Below are 22,185 nucleotides of genomic sequence, written 5' to 3'. Positions count from 1 at the left end.
GGCAGAGAGAGCAGAGCGGAGAGTTGGTGATGTGTTACGTTTGTAAAACGGATGATTGCTTTGGCAACACTAGCTAATGTGGTCATGCCTATAAAGGCAGAGAGAAAATGGGAAATAGATAGGCGAAGAAAGAGAGCAAGAGAGACAGTCAGGATATTCAGTTCAATCGAGTTTAAGGCTTAACTGAATTAACAACAGAGACTAAATGCAATATGAAAGTTTATTAAAATAGTTTGGGGAGTGGCCTCGTCTTCGAGGGAAGATCCCCGGAGCTAGATTCTACCACGCCGTAGAATAGGAAACGATGTATGAAGTTAAAGAGAGCTAGCTATTCAGACCTGCTTTACTGATTGAACCATCATAAACTACATTATATTTGCCACATCATACATGAGCAACTTTCTGGTCAGCCAACAACACAACGAGGGGGTGGTGTCTGCGATAACTCTGGGGAGTAACATGAGACAAAAAACCTAGGCTGTCACTACAGTCACTGGGAAAATGTGGTTTAAACATAGAAGCACGTATCATCATATATTCTCTGCTTTTCGCTCAGGCTTCTCAGCAGCCCACTATGATGGGCATTCAGGTGAGCTCTTTAGGTCCTCAGTCTGTGTGGAAGAGAGGATGGAAGCATCTGTACCCCAGATACAGAGGCCAGGCTCTACACGGTCTCTGAAACACTGTCCTCTCTATTCTCTATCTATCATCACTGTAATATGGTCTTATCCAGTGGTATAGTGGAGGGTAAACGCACACCGATCGCAGAAAAATGCATTGAAAATATAGTGAGCAATACTTTCACCGTGAACAGAGACTTTTTTTAAAATTTATTTTTTAAACACTACATCACTGGTCTCATCCTATAGCTGCTGCTGCAGAGGTCAGATCTGAACCATCTTCTTGTGGGGGTCAAAGACGTATCTCTTGAATCGGAGGTTGATGCAGATTGGCTGAAAGTCTGTCTTGGCATCATCCTCTTTGGCTGATTCCCCCTTAGCCCCACCCTTTCCTTTCTTCTTGGCAGAGGAGGAGAGGAGCTGCATGGTCTCTTGACTGAGACCCTCTGAAGAGAAGAAAGAGGGAATGGGGAAGAGAGAGAGATAAAGAATTCATATTAGCATTAGAATTTCTGTTAGTTTATACAAGTCATATCTCCCACCTTTAAAGAAAAAAAGGAGTGGGGCAGTCCCAGTCCTCTCATATTGTTTGTTTATTGGATAGGACAGAGGAATTAAATATATATATACACACTACCAGTCAAAAGTTTGGACACATCTACTCATTCAAGGGTTTTTCTTTATTTGTACTATTTTTTACATTGTAGAATAATAGTGAAGACATCAAAACTATGAAAAAACACATATGGAATCATGTAGTAACCAAATAAGTGTTAAACAAATCCAAATATATTTTATATTTGAGATTCTTCAAATAGCCACCCTAAAAAAATTGTACAAATAAATAAAAACCCTTGAATGAGTAGGCGTGCCCAAACTTTTGACTGGTACTGTACAGTGAGGGAAAAAAGTATTTGATCCCCTGCTGATTTTGTACGTTTGCCCACTGACAAAGACATGATCAGTCTATAATTTTAATGGTAGGTTTATTTGAACAGTGAGAGACAGAATAACAACAAAATAATCCAGAAAAACACATGTCAAAAATGTTATAAATTGATTTGCATTTTAATGAGGGAAATAAGTATTTGACCCCTCTGCAAAACATGACTTAGTATTTGGTGGCAAAACCTTTGTTGGCAATCACAGAGGTCAGACGTTTCTTGTAGTTGGCCACCAGGTTTGCACACATCTCAGGAGGGATTTTGTCCCACTCCTCTTTGCAGATCTTCTCCAAGTCTTTAAGGTTTCGAGCCTGACGTTTGGCAACTCGAACCTTCAGCTCCCTCCACAGATTTTCAATGGGATTAAGGTCTGGAGACTGGCTAGGCCACTCCAGGACCTTAATGTGCTCCTTCTTGAGCCACTCCTTTGTTGCCTTGGCCGTGTGTTTTGGGTCATTGACATGCTGGAATACCCATCCACGACCCATTTTCAATGCCCTGGCTGAGGGAAGGAGGTTCTCACCCAAGATTTGATGGTACATGGCCCCGTCCATCGTCCTTTTGATGCGGTGAAGTTGTCCTGTCCCCTTAGCAGAAAAACACCCCCAAAGCATAATGTTTCCACCTCCATGTTTGACGGTGGGGATGGTGTTCTTGGGGTCATAGGCAGCATTCCTCCTCCTCCAAACACGGCGAGTTGAGTTGATGCCAAAGAGCTCCATTTTGGTCTCATCTGACCACAACACTTTCACCCAGTTCTCCTCTGAATCATACAGATGTTCATTGGCAAACTTGCGACGGGCCTGTATATGTGCTTTCTTGAGCAGGGGGACCTTGTGGGCGCTGCAGGATTTCAGTCCTTCACGGCGTAGTGTGTTACCAATTTTTTTCTTGGTGACTATGGTCCCAGCTGCCTTGAGATCATTGACAAGATCCTCCAGTGTAGTTCTGGGCTGATTCCTAACCATTCTCATGATCATTGCAACTCCACGAGGTGAGATCTTGCATGGAGCCCCAGGCCGAGGGAGATTGACAGTTATTTTGTGTTTCTTCCATTTGCGAATAATCACACCAACTGTTGTCACCTTCTCACCAAGATGCTTGGCGATGGTCTTGTAGCCCATTCCAGCCTTGTGTAGGTCTACAATCTTGTCCCTGACATCCTTGGAGAGCTCTTTGGTCTTGGCCATGGTGGAGAGTTTGGAATCTGATTGATTGCTTCTGTGGACAGGTGTCTTTTATACAGGTAACAAACTGATATTAGGAGCACTCCCTTTAAGATTGTGCTCCTAATCTCAGCTCGTTACCTGTATAAAAGACACCTGGGAGGCAGAAATCTTTCTGATTGAGAGGGGGTCAATTACTTATTTCCCTCAATAAAATGCAAATCAATTTATAACATTTTTGACATGCGTTTTTCTGGATTTTTTAGTTGTTATTCTGTCTCTCACGGTTCAAATAAACCTACCATTAAAATTATAGACTGATCATTTCTGTGTCAGTGGGCAAACATACAAAATCAGCAGTGGATCAAATACTTTTTCCCCCTCACTGTAATATATATATATACACACATACATACTTGTGGTCCTCTGTAGCTCAGCTGGTAGAGCACGGCGCTTGTAACGCCAAGGTAGTGGGTTCGATCCCCGGGACCACCCATACACAAAAATGTATGCATGCATGACTGTAAGTCGCTTTGGATAAAAGCGTCTGCTAAATGGCATATTATATTATATTATTATACATACATACACACAAACAGTGGGGAGAACAAGTATTTGATACACTGCCGATTTTGCAGGTTTTCCTACTTACAAAGCATGTAGAGGTCTGTAATTTTTATCATAGGTACACTTCAACTGTGAGAGACGGAATCTAAAAATCCAGAAAATCACATTGTATGATTTTTAAGTAATTAATTTGCTTTTTATTGCATGACATAAGTATTTGATCAATTGACCAACCAGTAAGAATTCCAGCTCTCACAGACCTGTTAGTTTTTCTTTAAGAAGCCCTCCTGTTCTCCACTCATTACCTGTATTAACTGCACCTGTTTGAACTCATTACCTGTATAAAAGCCACCTGTCCACACACTCAATCAAACAGACTCCAACCTCTCCACAATGGCCAAGACCAGAGAGCTATATATATATATATATAAAAACAGACGCCTCACAGGTCCTCAACTGGCAGCTTCATTAAATAGTACCCGCAAAACACCAGTCTAAACATCAACAGTGAAGAGGCGACTCCGGGATGCCGACCTTCTAGGCAGAATTGCAAAGAAAAAGCCATATCTCAGACTGGCCAATAAAAATAAAAGATTAAGATGGGCAAAAGAACACAGACACTGGACTTTTTCTTTGCAACTCTGCCTAGGTCAGCATCCCGGAGTCGCCTCTTCACTGTTGATGTTTAGACTGGTGTTTTGCGGGTACTATTTAATGAAGCTGCCAGTTGAGGACCTGTGAGGCGTCTGTTTCTCAAACTAGACACTCTTATGTATTTGTCCTCTTGCTCAGTTGTGCACCGGGGCCTCCCACTCCTCTTTCTATTCTGGTTAGAGCCAGTTTGCGCTGTTCTGTGAAGGGAGTAGTACACAGCGTTGTACGAGATCTTCAGTTTCTTGGCAATTTCTCGCATGGAATAGCCTTCATTTCTCAGAACAAGAATAGACTGACGAGTTTCAGAAGAAAGTTATTTGTTTCTGGCCATTTTTATCCTGTAATCGAACCCACAATTGCAGACGCTACAGATACACAACTAGTCTCCAGAAGGCTAGAATCAGCACAACAGTTTTCAGCTGTGCTAACATAATTCCAAAAGGATTTTCTAATGATCAATTAGCCTTTTAAAATGATAAACTTGGATTAGCAAACACAACGTGCCATTGGAACACAGAACTGATGGTTGCTGATAAATGGGCCTCTGTACGCCTATGTAGATATTCCATTTTTATTAAATCAGCCGTGTCCAGCTACAATAGCCATTTACAACATTAACAATGTCTACACTGTATTTCTGATCAATCTGATGTTATTCAACGTGAGCAAGACATAGGAGATGATCGGGGACTACAGGAAAAGGAGGGCCGAACATGCCCCCATTCACATCGACGGGGCTGTAGCGGAGCGGGTCGAGAGTTTCAAGGTCCTTGGTGTCCACATCACCAACAAGCTATCATGGTCCAAACACACCAAGAAAGTCGTGAAGAGGGCACGACAAAGCCTTTTCCCCCTCAGGAGACTGAAAAGATTTGTCATGGGTCCCCAGATCCTCAAAAAGTTCTACAGCTGCACCATCGAGAGCATCCTGTCCGGTTGCATCACTGCCTGGTATGGCAACTGCTCGGCATCCGACCGTAAGGCACTACAGAGGGTAGTTCATACGGCCCAGTACATCACCAGGGCCAAGCTTCCTGCATCCAGGGCCTATATAAGGTGGTGTAACAGGAAAACACAAAAAATGGTCAAAGACTCCAGTCACCCATGTCATAGACTGTTCTCTCTGCTACCACACGGCAAGCGGTACCGGAGCGCCAAGTCTAGGTCCAAAAGGCTCCTTAACAGCTTCTACCCCCAAGCCATAAGACTGCTGAACAATTAATGAAACGGCCACCCAGACTATTTGCATTGACTCCCCCCCCCCCTTTGTTTTTACACTGCTGCTACGTATTTAGTCAGCCACCAATTGTGCAAGTTCTCCCACTTAAAAAGATGAGAAAGGCCTGTAATTTTCATCATAGGTACCAGAAAAAATCCAGAAAATCACATTTTTTATGAATTTATTTGCAAATTATGGTGGAAAATAAGTATTTGGTCACCTACAAACAAGCAAGATTTCTGGCTCTCACAGACCTGTAACTTCTTCTTTAAGAGGCTCCTCTGTCCTCAACTCGTTACCTGTATTAATGGCACCTGTTTGAACTTGTTATCAGTATAAAAGACACCTGTCCACAACCTCAAACAGTCACACTCCAAACTCCACTATGGCCAAGACCAAAGAGCTGTCAAAGGACACCAGAAACAAAATTGTAGACCTGCACCAGGCTGGGAAGACTGAATCTGCAATAGGTAAGCAGCTTGGTTTGAAGAAATCAACTGTGGGAGCAATTATTAGGAAATGGAAGACATACAAGACCACTGATAATCTCCCTCGATCTGGGGCTCCACGCAAGATCTCACCCCGTGGGGTCAAAATGATCACAAGAACGGTGAGCAAAAATCCCAGAACCACACGGGGGGACCTAGTGAATGACCTGCAGAGAGCTGGGACCAAAGTAACAAAGCCTACCATCAGTAACACACTACGCCGCCAGGGACTCAAATCCTGCAGTGACAGACGTGTCCCCCTGCTTAAGCCAGTACATGTCCAGGCCCGTCTGAAGTTTGCTAGAGTGCATTTGGATGATCCAGAAGAGGATTGGGAGAATGTCATATGGTCAGATGAAACCAAAATAGAACTTTTTGATAAAAACTCAACTTGTCGTGTTTGGAGGACAAAGAATGCTGAGTTGCATCCAAAGAACACCATACCTACTGTGAAGCATGGGGGTGGAAACATCATGCTTTGGGGCTGTTTTTCTGCAAAGGGACCAGGATGACTGATCCGTGTAAAGGAAAGAATGAATGGGGCCATGTATCGTGAGATTTTGAGTGAAAACCTCCTTCCATCAGCAAGGGTATTGAAGATGAAACGTGGCTGGGTCTTTCAGCATGACAATGATCCCAAACACACCGCCCGGGCAACGAAGGAGTAGCTTCGTAAGAAGCATTTCAAGGTCCTGGAGTGGCCTTGCCAGTCTCCAGATCTCAACCCCATAGAAAATCTTTGGAGGGAGTTGAAAGTCCGTGTTGCCCAGCGACAGCCCCAAAACATCACTGCTCTAGAGGAGATCTGCATGGAGGAATGGGCCAAAATACCAGCAACAGTGTGTGAAAACCTTGTGAAGACTTACAGAAAACGTTTGACCTGTGTCATTGCCAACAAAGGGCATATAACAAAGTATTGAGAAACTTTTGTTATTGACTAAATACTTACTTTCCACCATAATTTGCAAATAAATTCATTAAAAATCCTACAATGTGATTTTCTGGATTTTGTTTCCTCATTTTGTCTGTCATAGTTGACATGTACCTATGATGAAAATTACAGGCCTCTCATCTTTTTAAGTGGGAGAACATGCACAATTAGTGGCTGACTAAAAACTTTTTTTCCCCACTATGTATATAGCCTCATCATTGTTATTTTATAGTGTTACTTATTTATTTATTTTTACGTTATTTTCTTAACAATATTTTCTTAAAACTGCATTGTTGGTTAAGGGCTTGTAAGTAAGCATATCACGGTAAAGTCTACACCTGTTTAATTCAGCGCATGTGACAAATACAATTTGAAAACAATCAACTGAAATAAATAAATTAGGCCCTAAGCTATGGATTTCACATGACTGGGAATACAGATATGCATCTGTTGGTCACAGATACCTTTTAAAAAAAAGTAAGGACGTGGATCAGAAAACCAGTTAGTATTTGGTGTGGCCACACATCTCCATCCCATAGAGTTATAATAATAATAATAATAATAATAATAATAATAATAATAATAATAATAATATGCCATTTAGCAGACGCTTTTATCCAAAGCGACTTACAGTCATGTGCGCATACATGTTTACATATGGGTGGTCCCAGGGATCGAACCCACTACCCTGGCGTTACAAGCGCCATGCTCTACCAATTGAGCTACAGAGGATTGTGGCCTGTGGAATGTTGTCCCACTCCACTTCAATGGCTGTGCGTAGTTGCTGTATATTGGGAGCATCCCAAACATGCTCAATGGGTGACATGTCTGGTAAGTATGCAGGCCATGGATTTTCAGCTTCCAGGAATTGTGTACAGATCTTTGCGACATGGGGCCGTGGTCTACGGTTGTGAAGCTGGTTGGACGTACTGCCAAATTCTCTAAAACGATGTTGGAGGCGGCTTATGGTAGAGAAATTAACATTAAATTCTCGGACAAAAGCTCTGGTGGACATTCCCGCAGTCAGCATTCCAATTGCACACTCCCTCAAAACTTGAGACGTCTGTGGCATTGTGTTGTGTGACAAAACTGCACATTTTAGAGTGGCCTTTTTGTAATGATCATGCTGTTTAATCAGCTTCTTGATATGCCACACCTGTCAAGTGGCTGGATTATCTTGGCAAAGGAGAAAACGCTCACCAACAGGGATGTAAACAAATGTGTGCACAAAATTTGAGATAAATAAGCTTTTTGTGCGTATGGAATATTTCTGGGATCTTTTATTTCAGCTCATGACACATGGGACCAACACTTTACATGTTGCGTTTATATTTTTGTTCAGTGTAGGAAGGTGTTCCTAATGTTTGGTATACGCAGTGTATGTGATCTGGAGGCAGCAGCTTTGACCGCTAAACCACACAAGTGACTTTTAAAAACCTCCACACCACTAGTCCCATTCTTACTGCTCTACAGTGGTGACTCAGGGTCAACAGTACATCTGCTCTTTACACTGATGATGACAGAGATAGAGGAGATGAGAGGGAGAACAGATAGATAGTGATCCTCTCTCTGCTCTACTTAGAGTAACAGTGCTGGAGCCACTGCGGTCTGCTGAACCTGAACTGGATCGCCAACCTCAGCCTCCTGATCCTGCTGCTGATAGAGTGGAGACAAGGGTCACAGTCCTGCCTATTCCATGGTGATGTCTCATCTGACATTTACACTGGTGTCTGGCGGTCCTCAGGCGGTTGGGCGCGTGCTGTGGATTCCTCTGGGGCATCTCTTCCTGGGGCATCTCTTCCTGGGGCATCTCTTCCTGTGTGTGTGACGTGTTTGTTTGCTTGTTGTTCCGCTCAAGGAGGTGAGAAATGTTCCCTGAGCAAACCTCTGCACTGGCTGACCTCACCTACCCGCATCACATGGCGCCACTGAGACGGTTGTTTTGGTTATGCCAGCGTGAGGGTTGTTATGGTTACAGGCCAGGCAGAATGCTCTGACGGATATCGCCGATCAACAGAACTCGCTTGGCCTTAACCAACCTCTGTTTCACACACAAACACACAAAGGGAAGCACTTAGATAAATACCAATAAATACAAACTATAATGAATCAGTGTGATGTAATTTCAAATAAAACTGTGAAATCCAGTCAGCACACAAACACACCCACCTTATTCAGGATAATTACAAAAGACACTGAATTATCCTCCTAAAGCTGCCACCACAAATGTATAACAAGTTGTTTTGTTGCATAAAACCACATAATGAACACATGTATTTTATCATTGTAATTTCAGGCTGACATATAACATACAACATACACACCACATACACAAACCACACAACTGGCCCAAATGCAGAAATCAAGGGTCTTCAAAGTAGAGGTCTTCAAGGGTCCGACTGAACCGAATACCCGAGAAGGTCTGGATCCATAATTCTAACTTTCCCCTCGGTTCCAGGTCGGGTCCTGTTTGATTGTAATCGGGTCTATGCAACTACAACTGATAGACCCGAGTGGACCCATAGCATATAGCCAACATATGAGGACCTACAGTGAGGGGAAAAAAGTATTTGATCCCATGCTGATTTTGTACGTTTGCCCACTGACAAAGAAATGATCAGTCTATAATTTTAATGGTAGGTTTATTTGAACAGTGAGAGACAGAATAACAGCAAAAAAATCCAGAAAAACGCACGTCAAAAATGTTATAAATTGATTTGCATTTTAATGAGGGAAATAAGTATTTGACCCCCTCTCAATCAGAAAGATTTCTGGCTCCCAGGTGTCTTTTATACAGGTAACGAGCTGAGATTAGGAGCACACTCTTAAAGGGAGTGCTCCTAATCTCAGTTTGCTACCTGTATAAAAGACACCTGTCCACAGAAGCAATCAATCAATCAGATTCCAAACTCTCCACCATGGCCAAGACCAAAGAGCTCTCCAAGGATGTCAGGGACAAGATTGTAGACCTACACAAGGCTGGAATGGGCTACAAGACCATCGCCAAGCATCTTGGTGAGAAGGTGACAACAGTTGGTGCGATTATTCGCAAATGGAAGAAACACAAAATAACTGTCAATCTCCCTCAGCCTGGGGCTTCATGCAAGATCTCATCTTGTGGAGTTGCAATGATCATGAGAATGGTGAGGAATCAGCCCAGAACTACACGGGAGGATCTTGTCAATGATCTCAAGGCAGCTGGGACCATAGTCACCAAGAAAACAATTGGTAACACACTATGCCGTGAAGGACTGAAATCCTGCAGCGCCCGCAAGGTCCCCCTGCTCAAGAAAGCACATATACAGGCCCGTCGCAAGTTTGCCAATGAACATCTGAATGATTCAGAGGAGAACTGGGTGAAAGTGTTGTGGTTAGATGAGACCAAAATCGAGCTCTTTGGCATCAACTCAACTAGCCGTGTTTGGACGAGGAGGAATGCTGCCTATGACCCCAAGAACACCATTGGTGTGTTTTTCTGCTAAGGGGACAGGACAACTTCACCGCATCAAAGGGACGATGGACGGGGCCATGTACCGTCAAATCTTGGGTGAGAACCTCCTTCCCTCAGCCAGGGCATTGAAAATGGGTAGTGGATGGGTATTCCAGCATGACAATGACCCAAAACACACGGCCAAGGCAACAAAGGAGTGGCTCAAGAAGAAGCACATTAAGGTCCTGGAGTGGCCTAGCCAGTCTCCAGACCTTAATCCCATAGAAAATCTGTGGAGGGAGCTGAAGGTTCGAGTTGCCAAAGAGGAGTGGGATAAAATCCCTCCTGAGATGTGTGCAAACCTGGTGGCCAACTACAAGAAACGTCTGACCTCTGTGATTGCCAACAAGGGTTTTGCCACCAAGTACTAAGTAATGTTTTGCAGAGGGGTCAAATACTTATTTCCCTCATTAAAATGCAAATCAATTGATAAACATTTTGACATGCATTCTTCTGGATTTTTTTGTTGTTATTCTGTCTCTCACTGTTCAAATAAACCTACCATTAAAATTATAGACTGATCATGTCTTTGTCAGTAGGCAAACGTACAAAATCAGCAGGGGATCAAATACTTTTTTCCCCTCACTGTATTTGTTAACCAGAAGATCAACTTGGTTGATAAAGATAATTCTTTTGTCACTCGGCCCAATCGGTTACGGGCCAGGTCTAGGTCTGGTTGTCATCGCGTCCATTTGGGTTCAGGTCTGATTGTTCTCGGGTCCGTTCAGGTCCGGGTCCCCCTTTTCTTTTTTTAGCGGGTCTGTTCTGATCTGGGTCGGATTGTCCTCGGGTCCGGGTCCAACTTTTTGGAGATGAGAAGACCTTTCCTTCAAAGTCTAAAGGACATCTACCCCCCTCTTCTTCTCTGCTCCTTTCCCTCCATTTGTCCCTCCATCTCTTTCCTCTAGAATAAGTGTCTAGTGCCAGGCTGGTGGCCCTAAGGGGCTTGTAGGGGATGAGTTTGGGTCAGGGCCAGGGGAGGGCGGTGGCGGGGGGGGATTGGACAGTAGTGTCTGTGTGGGCGGGGGAGGTTGTGGAGGGGTCTGGGGGGCCTTCAAAGACTCACTCAAATTTAACTAGCCCTGCTCTTTTAATTTCTCTCCCTCACTTTCTCCATTTTGAATCATGTCCTCTGAAGGGGCGAACAACAATGAGAGAAAGGGAGCACACACAAACACACCCAGAGTAGCGAGAGGTCAGATGAACACACAGCAGGGGGCATACTATGAGAGTGAATGAGCATGCTGAATGTCTTAAGTGACTAGCCAAGTATGTCAGTGTATATGTAAGAGCATGTGTGAGTGTGTACGTCAGTGTGAGTGAGTTGAGAGGATGTAGGTAGGGTTCTCTTTCTAAATGTCTTCCCGCCGGGCCCAGTGTGGAGCCTATCTGTGTGTCGGAGGGGAGTGGAGCGACAGAAGGTAAAATAAACAGGGTGCAGACTTCCCCCGGAACCAGAGCTACCCTCAGAGGAATCCTGGGAATGCTGGAGTGGGATTCCCAGCACACCACATCCTGATCCTGACAAAGAATGGACCACGGACAACCACGGGAACCAGAGAGAGAGAGAGAAAGAGAGAGAGCAGGAAAGATAGAGGAGAAAAGAGAAGGCCCCTTTCATGCTTCGGTTCTACTAGATGTAATTGCATCATTCTGACGAATAAACAAATGGAATATGTATTGCTGACAAATGCAGTAAGAAATCCAAATAGTACAGTCCTTATCTTGACTGTTAATAATATAAGAAGGAAAGACAAACCATAATGAACGTCGGCCGTGTGCAGTACTGCTGGGTGTCAATGAAGGGAGGCGTTTCAACATGTAGAAATGCCAGGAAATTAATATAAAATGATGGCTGATATGTGATGGTCTGATGATATCTGATGGTCATATGTGATCATACACCCATACGCTGCTTTTAACCAATCGTCGGCGTGGTCTGTTTTATCCTTAACACATTCATACAGCCCCATCACTACGTACCTGGCACCCGGATCTTAAACTTCCCGCTCTGTCCAAAGCCGCCTTCGATGACCCCCGCCTCGCCGGTCGACAGCGTGACCTTTAACCCCACAAACAACTGCAGGTTGGTCTCCTTCTTGAACAGGTTTCGGCCAATCACAGTGTAGTTGTCTGTCACCTGACCAGAGAAGAGGAAGAAGGAGACTTGAGAGGCACCAATGACAGATACAACAAAATAATTAAATAAACTGGAAAATATATTTTTCTAATGTAATACGCCTAAATAATATTATTATTAAATGAGCAACTTCCAGTAACGAATACAAGCAAATAGCACAAGAAAGTGGAAAATATCATACAAATAATAACATTATTAACTAATGTTCCAGCATATCCTTTAATGATTTATTGAGGCAGACAGTATAAGAAAGGTCAGTGTTTGTTTGTTTTTCATGTTCCTCTCTCTGATCTAACACACATCTCGTGTGTTGCCATGCTACCACTGTCGCCATAGTGAGGGGTGGGGTGGGGGGGGTGTGGCTGACCCCACCACGACACTGTTTTGTACCCTGTCCCAACCCAACCATGAGCCACATTCCCCTAGGACTGCCGTTCGTCTGTCTGTCCTCTCTTTCATTCCTCTTCGCATTTTTCTTCTGTTTGTTTGTATTTCCCCCCCCCCCCCATCTGTCCATCACTGAGACTCTTTCACCCGTCACTGATCCGATAAAGGGAGGGCAGCACTCTGTCCCTCGCTACTTCTCCCCCTTTGTCCATTCCTTCCCTCTCTCGCGCTGATGTTCAGTTCTGACTGATGCGTGACCGCTGATAAGCTACAGTTGGTTACAATTATACTCTTAATGTATGTAGTTCTGTCCTTGAGCTGTTCTTGTCTATTTTTGTTCTGTATTAGGTCATGTGTTGTGTTTTATGTGGACCCCAGGAAGAGTAGCTGCTGCTTTTGCAACTGCTAATGGGGATCCTAATAAAATAACTAAAATAACACAGTGACTAAGGCATGACTCAAATATATTACTTTGTCATATCTCAAACATTCAAACTCCATCTCAGATATTTGTCCTCTTAGAAAAAAAAACTAAACAAATAGGACTTCCTCATTCTGGGAGGGGAACCCACACCCACATCACATGACCTGAGTCTGACCTCACAGGGATAGGATCAACCTCACGGTCAACGCCCTCTGTGTAACAGTCTAACAGCAGTAAAACTTGTCCACACACTTGACCGCTGACCTGTGAGTGATCCTGAGAGAGGGTGTGTACTGTGGCTGCAGACAACACTCAAACAGACTGACAGGCAGGAGCAACGAGGCAGATAAGACTCTTATGAGAAAAAAAGGGGAAGACAAACTGAGGAACAACAGAAGAGCCAGAGAAAATGTGTTGAATTAAATGACAAAATAAGTCATTGAAGATATTACAAGAGTGCGATCGAGCCAGGGAGAGATCAAAAACCATAACAGATTGAGGACACAAAGAGAGAGAGAGAAAAAGAGAGATGAGAGTGAGAGAGCAGAGGCAGAGAGACAGAGAGAGAGCAGAGAGCAGGGGCCAGAGTACGGGCCGGGGGGAATGCAGAGAGCCATGTGGATGTGGGTATATTCCTGTGCCACTCAGGTCCAAACAGCACCAGTCTGGCTGTCTGGCTGTTGCCGCTGGCATCAGGGGGCCACACGCTTGTGTCACAGCCCAGCACACGAAAAGGCCCCGCATACTTCTCCATGCCACCGGGACTCCGTATGTGTATGTGTGTACACAATGGGAGCTCAGTCCCTGAAAAACTCTCCAGTGCCACCAGCAACGAGAAACATCCAAACAAGGACCAGAAGACAGGAAGGAGAGAGGGAAAGGTGTGAGAGAGAGGGCAGAGGAACAAGGACAGAGATCCAAGCATGAAGACCGATGGGAGGGGAGGGTGTGTGTGCAGACTATTCGGGGAGTGTGGGGGTGGAGGATGTGTCTGTGTGTGGCAGTGGGTCCACTCACCCTCTCCACCTGTCCCTCCTTGTATTTGGTCTTGTAGATATGTAGTCTGGGTAGTGTAGTCTCAGAGTAGCTCTTCTCCTCAAAGCCCTCCAGCAGACGCCCCTGGAACGCCAGTCGGCACGCATTGGCATGGATGTCTGTGTCCAGCTTGGAGCCAATCACCAGGCAGAGAGTGGGACATGTGACCGGACGCTCAAACTCCAGCAGCGCCCACTGCTCCGGGTCTTGTCCCAACCCTCCGGCCTCCCGCTGGCCAATCACATACTCGTCCTGGTGGAAGTACTCCCGGTCAAAGGAGAAGGGTGTGTCCAGGGGTCTGGGGTCTGGCTCAGGGGCGTGGGGGTCTGAGGGGGGTAGTTGGGGGTCCGTGGTGGAGGTCTGGTGGGTCTCTCCAGGGGGCAGACCGAAGAAGGTGACCCTGGCCATGACGGTCTCGTGGCCCACGGTGATGTGGAACTTAGCGCGGGTGGCCAGGGAACCCTTGAAGTAGCCAATCTTTCTGACGGAGATGAGGGCTGCATGGAGGGTGTGTAGGGAACCAGGGGTACACACCACCCCCCGTTCTAGAAGTTTAGGGTCAAACTGGGTCACACACACGCCCACCCGGTCACCCTGCATGGCCCTCTCCACCGGCCGCCGGAACATCTGAACTGACTTCACTTTCTTGGTCACCTAGCGGTTAAAAGACAAACACAGAGAGACTATCAAACTAACTCATCAGCTCTATTGTTTGTTTGTGCAAGGTTAGGTATGCAATTGACAGATTATGAAGTATGAACATGTACAATATACACTGAACAAAAATAAACGCAACATGCAACACTTAATGATTTTACTGAGTTACAGTTCATGTAAGGAAATCAGTCAATTCATTAGGCCCTAATCTATGTCAATTAATCAGTCAATTCATTAGGCCCTAATCTATGGATTTCACATGACTGGGAATACAGATATGTTGGTCACAGATACCTAAAAAAGGTAGGGGCGTGGATCAGAAAACCAGTCAGTATCTGGTGTCATGACCATTTGCCTCATGCAACGTGACACATCTCCTTAGAATATAGTCCTCAATGGCTGTGCGAAGTTGATGGATATTGGCGGGAACTGGAATGCGCTGTCGTACACGTCGATCCAGAGCATCCCAAACATGCTCAATGGGTGACATGCCTGGTAAGTATACAGGCCATGGAAGAACTGGGACACTTTCAGCTTCCAGGAATTGTGAACAGATCCTTACGACATTGGGCTGTGCATTATCATGCTGAAACATGAGGTGATGGCGGCAGATGAATGGAACGACAATGGGCCTCAGGATCTCGTCATGGTATCTCTGTGCATTCAAATGGCTCGATAAAATGCAGTGTTCATTGTAGCTTATGCCTGTCCATACCATAACCCCACCATGAGCCACAAAGTTGACTTCAGCAAACCGCTCGCCCACACGACGCCATACACAGATGAAGAAGCCGGATGCGGAGGTCCTGGTCTGGCGTGGTTACATGTGGTCTGCGGTTGTGAGGCCGGTTGGACGTACTGCCAAATTCTCTAAAACAACGGAGGCGGCTTATGGTAGAGAAATGAACATTCAATTCTCTGGCAACAGCTCTGGTGGCCATTCCTGCAGTCAGCATGCCAATTGCACGCTCCCTCAAAACTTGAGACATTTGTTGCATTGTGTTGTGTGACAAAACTGCACATTTTAGAGTGGCCTTTTATTGTCCCAGCACAAGGTGAACCTGTGTAATGATCATGATGTTAATCAGCTTCTTGATATGCCACACCTGTCAGGTGGATGGATTATCTTGGCAAAGGAGAAATGCTCACTAACATGGATGTAAACAAATTTGTGCACAAAATTTGAGCAAAATAATATTTTTGTACGTATGGAACATTTCTGGGATATTTTATTTCAGCTCATGAAACATGGGACCAACACTTTACATGTTGCGTTTATATTTGTGTTCAGTGTGTTCAGTGTTCAGAATAATCTTTGAGTGTTGTTTTTATTTTGTGTTCATTGTGTGAGGGAGAGTGGGTGAGTATGGTCGGTGTGGCCTAACCACCATTTTTTTCTGACACTGAATGCTGAGACTACCTGCTGGTTTATCCAGGCTTCTGCCGCCACCCGATGGAGGATGTTATGACGACACCAGTTGATAGTAAGGTTCAAGATAATAAACTGGTGTTTAGACTAGGCTGGCCTACAAGTGTGAGTGACTGCATCTGGTCTAAATTAGCCAGCTCCTGTACTGCCAATCCCCCACCCCTTCTCCCCAGTCTCCCCATCCTGCCCTCCCCAAAAAACACACACAGACATCCTCCACCCCCACACTACCATCCCTCCCTCTCTCCTCTTGCAGTCAACTTCTGAACTTCCCTCCCCAAAAAAACTCTGTAGCTTTTAGCTTCTACTGCAGCCTTCCAGGTCATCTGAATCAGGGTTATTCTACTACATCAATGATTCTCAACCCTTCTGGAAGCAGGGACTACCATCATGCTATAGTCTCTTTATAGGATCACATTAACTACAATTAGAACAAATTAAATTGACTAATGCACTGTAATGTTCTGCAATATCACAAAGAATGGTTTCTGGTCCATAGACATGGGGGATTGAGGTTGAGAACCACTGACCAAGACTTCTTTCAGTGGTCATGTACATCAGTGTTCTGTGGTTAGTGACCGTACCTTGAGCGCTGGGATCTCCACAGTGTCGTTGACAGCCAGCGCCCCCTGTAGGATGGTTCCGGTCATGACTGTGCCCTGACCACGGATGGAGAAGCAGTGGTCCACGGCCATCAGTAGGGCTCCCCCCGGGTCTCTGTGAGGAAGGTACGTCTGGCTCTTCAACAGCTAGGACACACACACCAAAGTCAAAACTGCTGTCATAACATTGTAAGGTCATTGTAGGCATGAGTGTGATTCAGAGTCATACACACAGAGAGCCATATATTAGTGTTGAGTGTGTATCCTGTGGTTTCATAAACACTTCCTGACAGTGTCTCTTTAATCATAGGGCAGAACCCCCTGACCTGACAGTGTCTCTTGTGTTTTAATCATAGGGCAGAACCCCCTGACCTGACAGTGTCTCTTGTGTTTTAATCATAGGGCAGAACCCCCTGACCTGACAGTGTCTCTTGTGTTTTAATCATAGGGCAGAACCCCCTGACCTGACAGTGTCTCTTGTGTTTTAATCATAGGGCAGAACCCCCTGACCTGACAGTGTCGCTTGTGTTTTAATCATAGGGCAGAACCCCCTGACCTGACAGTGTCTCTTGTGTTTTAATCATAGGGCAGAACCCCCTGACCTGACAGTGTCTCTTGTGTTTTAATCATAGGGCAGAACCCCCTGACCTGACAGTGTCTCTTGTGTTTTAATCATAGGGCAGAACCCCCTGACCTGACAGTGTCTCTTGTGTTTTAATCATAGGGCAGAACCCCCTGACCTGACAGTGTCTCTTGTGTTTTAATCATAGGGCAGAACCCCCTGACCTGACAGTGTCTCTTGTGTTTTAATCATAGGGCAGAACCCCCTGACCTGACAGTGTCTCTTGTGTTTTAATCATATGGCAGAACCCCCTGACCTGACAGTATCTGTCATACCTCTTTGTTCTGTAAGATCGACCTTTTACTGTATGATACTGTATGTATCATTGAAGACTTCTACACACCAGTCAGAATATTAACCCAAACTGCTAATAGTGCAGGCACATCCTGGGGCACCAGTGTGTTCAGGGTCTTTACCTTTATTAACTCAGGCACATCCTGGGGCAACAGTGTGTTCAGGTTCTTTACCTCTAACTCAGGCACATCCTGGGGCACCAGTGTGTTCAGGGTCTTTACCTCTATTAACTCAGGCACTCCATGGGGCTCCTCTGATTCAGGGGCCTCAGGACCCCCAGGCTTTGCTGCCAAGGCAATCACAGGACAGTCTTTAAATCTGTCCAACAGGGGATGAAACGAGGGTTAGATTTACTGTGTGTGTGTCATAGACATTAAAACCAGCAGATAGTGATAGCGTTGACGTCATCCATGTATTCCTATGGAAAACTCCCGATGGCACATGAAGTTGGTAATATTTGAATTTGAAGCACGCTATTATTGCTGAATGGGGCTGAATGGCACCCCAAAAAATCGCTAACGATCATAGTCAAAGTGGCCGTAACTAGCAAAGGATCATGGTCGATGTAGTCGTTCTCATCCTGCCTGAGAGAGTCAACCTTAATGTCTATGGAGCCTCCTCGTAGCCTGCCGGCCATGATTGGTCTGTGTCAGCACCTGGTCCTGTGTGACGACAAATGTAGTAGTCAGAATGTATCACTATTTAATTCAATATCTAGATTTGTAGCGAACTTTAAAATAATTCACAGTGGGGATCGAACTTGATCATAATAAACACATTTTATAGCCCAAAACGGCAGTCTAAACAAAATGTGTTTGGCAGTACTGGCGATCATCCACAAAGCATCTCAGAAAAGTTCTTAGAATCCTGTTAAAACCTGTTTAAAGACAAAAATAAATCCCAGCTCAGAGTAGGTTTTAGGATGATGTTAAGTCACTGCTCAGACAAACTCTGAGCCAGAAGTAAAATCAACTCATAAAAATGTATCTCAGCTGGTAATCACAACAGTTGAGGTACCGCAAAGGAAAGATAGTGATGATGCTCATTGACATGTTGTAAATGATTGGGAATAACCAATCACGATGAGGGCATCACCAGCTGTGAACTCTATAGCACGCGTTGCTTCAGACAACTACGGTGAATGTGACTGTACATCAAATGTTGCAATGATAAAATGTTTTATATAATTTGACTGACACGAAAATGTGCCTACTCTTAATTATTGTTTAATATGTTGGCATGCATAAACTTTTTTAACCAATTCTGATGGTTGTTAAAAGCGGAATTTTGACAATTACCATTATATCAACACACTTGTCACTCCTGTTTAACAAATCTAAATCGATTTGGCACAGAAGGCATCAAGTCATTTGCAGATAAAGTTGCATACAACGTTTAAAAGGTCTATCATTTTCATCGAAAACAATCAAAGTTAACATAAGCCCTAGATGCCTTCAATTTCCCAACTTGTAGACATGTCCAATTAGACATATTTTTTAACAACGTGATGTTGCGCTCCAAATGAATAGCTTGAAATAACATAATGTAGGTAATTAAATAATCAAAAGAAAAACGTGTTTATTTATTAGTTATACGTATTTAGGCATATCATATGAAATAGGCCTCATGTGAAATCATTGTCAAAGACACAAGAGATACTGTAGCATGTAGGTCTAGATTATTTATAGATTGATCGTATAGAAATATCAAAACATTCTTTGAACAACTCCAAAGCAGTTGCATGTGGCACAGGAACCACTGACTCGCTGCATTTTTCTATTATCAAGACACCTGCTGGTAACTATTAACTGGTTAGGACAGCTTATGAGGTGTCATAAATATCTGTCGACTTGGTGGGACTCTTATGACTAAAGCCCTTCCTGCATAGCTTTTATTTCTACCCATAAGAGTAGGAGTAAGATGTCTCTATTCTCAGCACTTACGACCAATTTCCTACACTGAAACGCTTTGTGGATACAAGCCCAGGGCTTTTGGCAGTGCTAGGTGGCTACACAGTAGCCGACCAGCAGATCTGGTGACTTCACGCTCCAGAAAGGACACTGGGGGCCTGGTGTGTGTGTTACCTGGTGTTCTCCAGGGTCTTGTGCAGTCTCTTGGTCATCTTGTCGATGACGGTCTGTCTCTTGTTGGGCGGCAGCAGGTCAGTCTTGTTGAGAATGACCACCATGTGGGGGCAGGTCAGCTCTCCTATCAGCAGACACTCTGCTGTCTGGGTCTGGATCCCCTTCACCACGTCTACCACCAGCATCATCAGGTCTATGATCTGAGCCCCTGGAACACACACACTCACAATTAGACTTTTATGTATGCTATATGGCTTGTCTATAATAACACCCCAGTCCAAAACTACTGCAGTTAAATGATTGTGACCACTCAGCACTGCATGGTTACAGCTTATCTACACAGGGCCCATATGACCAGTCATAAGTTGAGCAACCAATGGAGAAACAGCAACAGACAACCAAGAATAACAACATAAGAAGAGAGGGAGAGAGAGAAGATGGAGGGTACAAAGGGTAGAGAGGGATGTAAAAAAGGGAGAAGGGCTAGAGGGCTGAAATTTGAGCCCCAGCTCACTTGGTTGTCTTTCCTCTCCCTCTTTTCTTTCCCTCTCTTTGGCATTCTTTCTTTCCTGTGCTCCCCTATTTTATCTGCCTCTCTTTGGCGCTCTTTATTTCCTGTGCTCTCCCCATTAGGGACAGGAGAGGAAGTTTATTACATACCCTGATCCCCACACTTTCCTTCCGCCCTAAATCGACAGGATGTGCCATCCACAGGGACACACTGGCTTTATATAGCAAACTACCAGCCATGGCTTTATATAGCAAACTACCAGCCATGTACACTGACTCAGGCCACACTGCCACTGTGTGTGCTCCCCTTATCCTGATTTCCTTCAACTCCCATCTTCTTCTCCCACCAATGCATACCCTCACCTCTCAGCCCTGTTAAAGCAGTCTCCTCTTCCAGGATACATATAGTCAATTCCTTACCTAGAAATAATAAAACTAATAATAGAAAAGTGGATCAACCCTACAAACACTCCTAAGGAGTGAGGAGAGAGAGAAAGAAGGGAGATAGTAGCAAGAAAGAGAGGGGGAATGAGTAAGCAGGGTTCAGCTGGGGCGTAAGGGTAAGGAGGTCTCTTTCGTCCTCCTGGAGACTTCAACCCATTGCTCCTCTCTCTCCCTCTTCCTTGCCAAGCCACAGGCTAGTGGAGGGGCCAGTCAGTCAGTGTGGGTTAACCATGTAATGGCTATCTTACACAGTTGAGTCGAGAAATAAAGTATATTTGTATGGGGTGTATGTGTAGTCTTTATTCTGCAGTTCCAGTCGCCCTCTGCTGGTTGAGTCTAGAGTTTAAACTCTTTTTTTACACCCGCAATCAATTAGCCATATCCATATCTGATTAAGTCATTGTATGTTCCCACTTGCCATTATTGAAGCTGGCAGTCAAACTCAGGGCTAGAGTACCAGGAGCTGTCAGACAGCTGACTGGCCAGTTTAAATATGTACAGTCATTTAGTGTGAGTGATGGGATCTCCACCGTTACACAGGTGTCAACACCTGTGCATTTGCTCTCTTGCCACTATGGTTAGGTTATCGATTTATCTCTGCAGTAATATGATATTCTCTTCATTCACTTCTCTCACCCCCAATGATGGTGCGAATGAGGGACGCGTGTCCAGGACAGTCCACCAGCGTGAACTGCAGGTTGTCGTAGCCGTAGCCCCCGGAGTCCTCCCGCAGCTGCTCGGGGAGGTCCACGGTGAAGGAGGAGAAGCCGAGATCCAGGGTGATGCCTCTCTCTCGGGACTGGGGGTTCTTGTCAAAGGCAGCAGTGGACGCTGTGCTGCTGAGCGCCCTGGCAAGCGACGTCTTCCCGCTGTCGACATGCCCAAGTACCCCCACATTAAAATTGAGGGTCTTCGGGTGGTTGTTGCTCGAGTCTGCCATGACGGGTAGCTAGCTAACGTTAGCTTTCTGCTCCTGTCGCAACTTCAGCAGCTAACGTTAGCGTTACTGGCTGGACCTTGAACTCTAGTTACGTTCAGTAATGACACAATTGACAACCTTTACGTTAAACTAACATTCATTCAATAAGTTCATTAATTGAACTCCTTACGTTACAATTCATTCATATGTTTAATGAAATATAGGTAGCTAAACACTAATGTTAACTGTCGAACTACACAAAACGTTTCTTTCAAATGTTCTTCCTGCGTATCAGTAAAAACAGTCCTCTGGAAATTATGCCAGTGTGAGTAACGTTTTATTCCCTCTCACAAGTAGAGGCTACAAAATCATGAGGTGTGAAGAAATATCCGTCTAGAGTTCAACACTAATTATATTGCTAAGCAAAGAGATTGTAGGCGACAAAATTCAATCTCAAAGGCAGGAATCAATCTCAAATGATGTACCAGTTTCCGTAAAGTCAAAGTGAAGTGAACACAAGCAGAAATAAAAGACACAAAGAGGCGTGGCGGTCTTGTGC

The 22,185-nt window shown here is 44.7% G+C and overlaps 1 protein-coding gene across 1 annotated transcript; it reads right to left on the bottom strand.

Annotated features, from left to right (window-relative positions):
* Nucleotides 1–206: 206 nt before the first annotated feature.
* On the bottom strand, nucleotides 207–22,160 carry LOC311133939 (selenocysteine-specific elongation factor-like). The gene is made up of 7 exons (XM_084167563.1): nucleotides 21,344–22,160; nucleotides 19,754–19,961; nucleotides 17,891–17,987; nucleotides 16,736–16,900; nucleotides 14,048–14,719; nucleotides 12,063–12,219; nucleotides 207–1,066 (listed from the first exon to the last, which is right to left on the bottom strand). Exons 1-7 carry the CDS (start codon nucleotides 21,645–21,647, stop codon nucleotides 885–887), a joined length of 1,785 nt encoding a protein of 594 aa, XP_084023689.1. The 5' UTR covers nucleotides 21,648–22,160; the 3' UTR covers nucleotides 207–884.
* Between the last annotated feature and the right edge of the window lie 25 nt (nucleotides 22,161–22,185).

The sequence above is a fragment of the Coregonus lavaretus genome (genome assembly GCF_964263955.1).
Source record: "Coregonus lavaretus genome assembly, chromosome: 8".
Taxonomy (NCBI): Eukaryota; Metazoa; Chordata; class Actinopteri; order Salmoniformes; family Salmonidae; genus Coregonus; species Coregonus lavaretus.
This window is presented reverse-complemented; position numbering and strand designations above follow the sequence as displayed.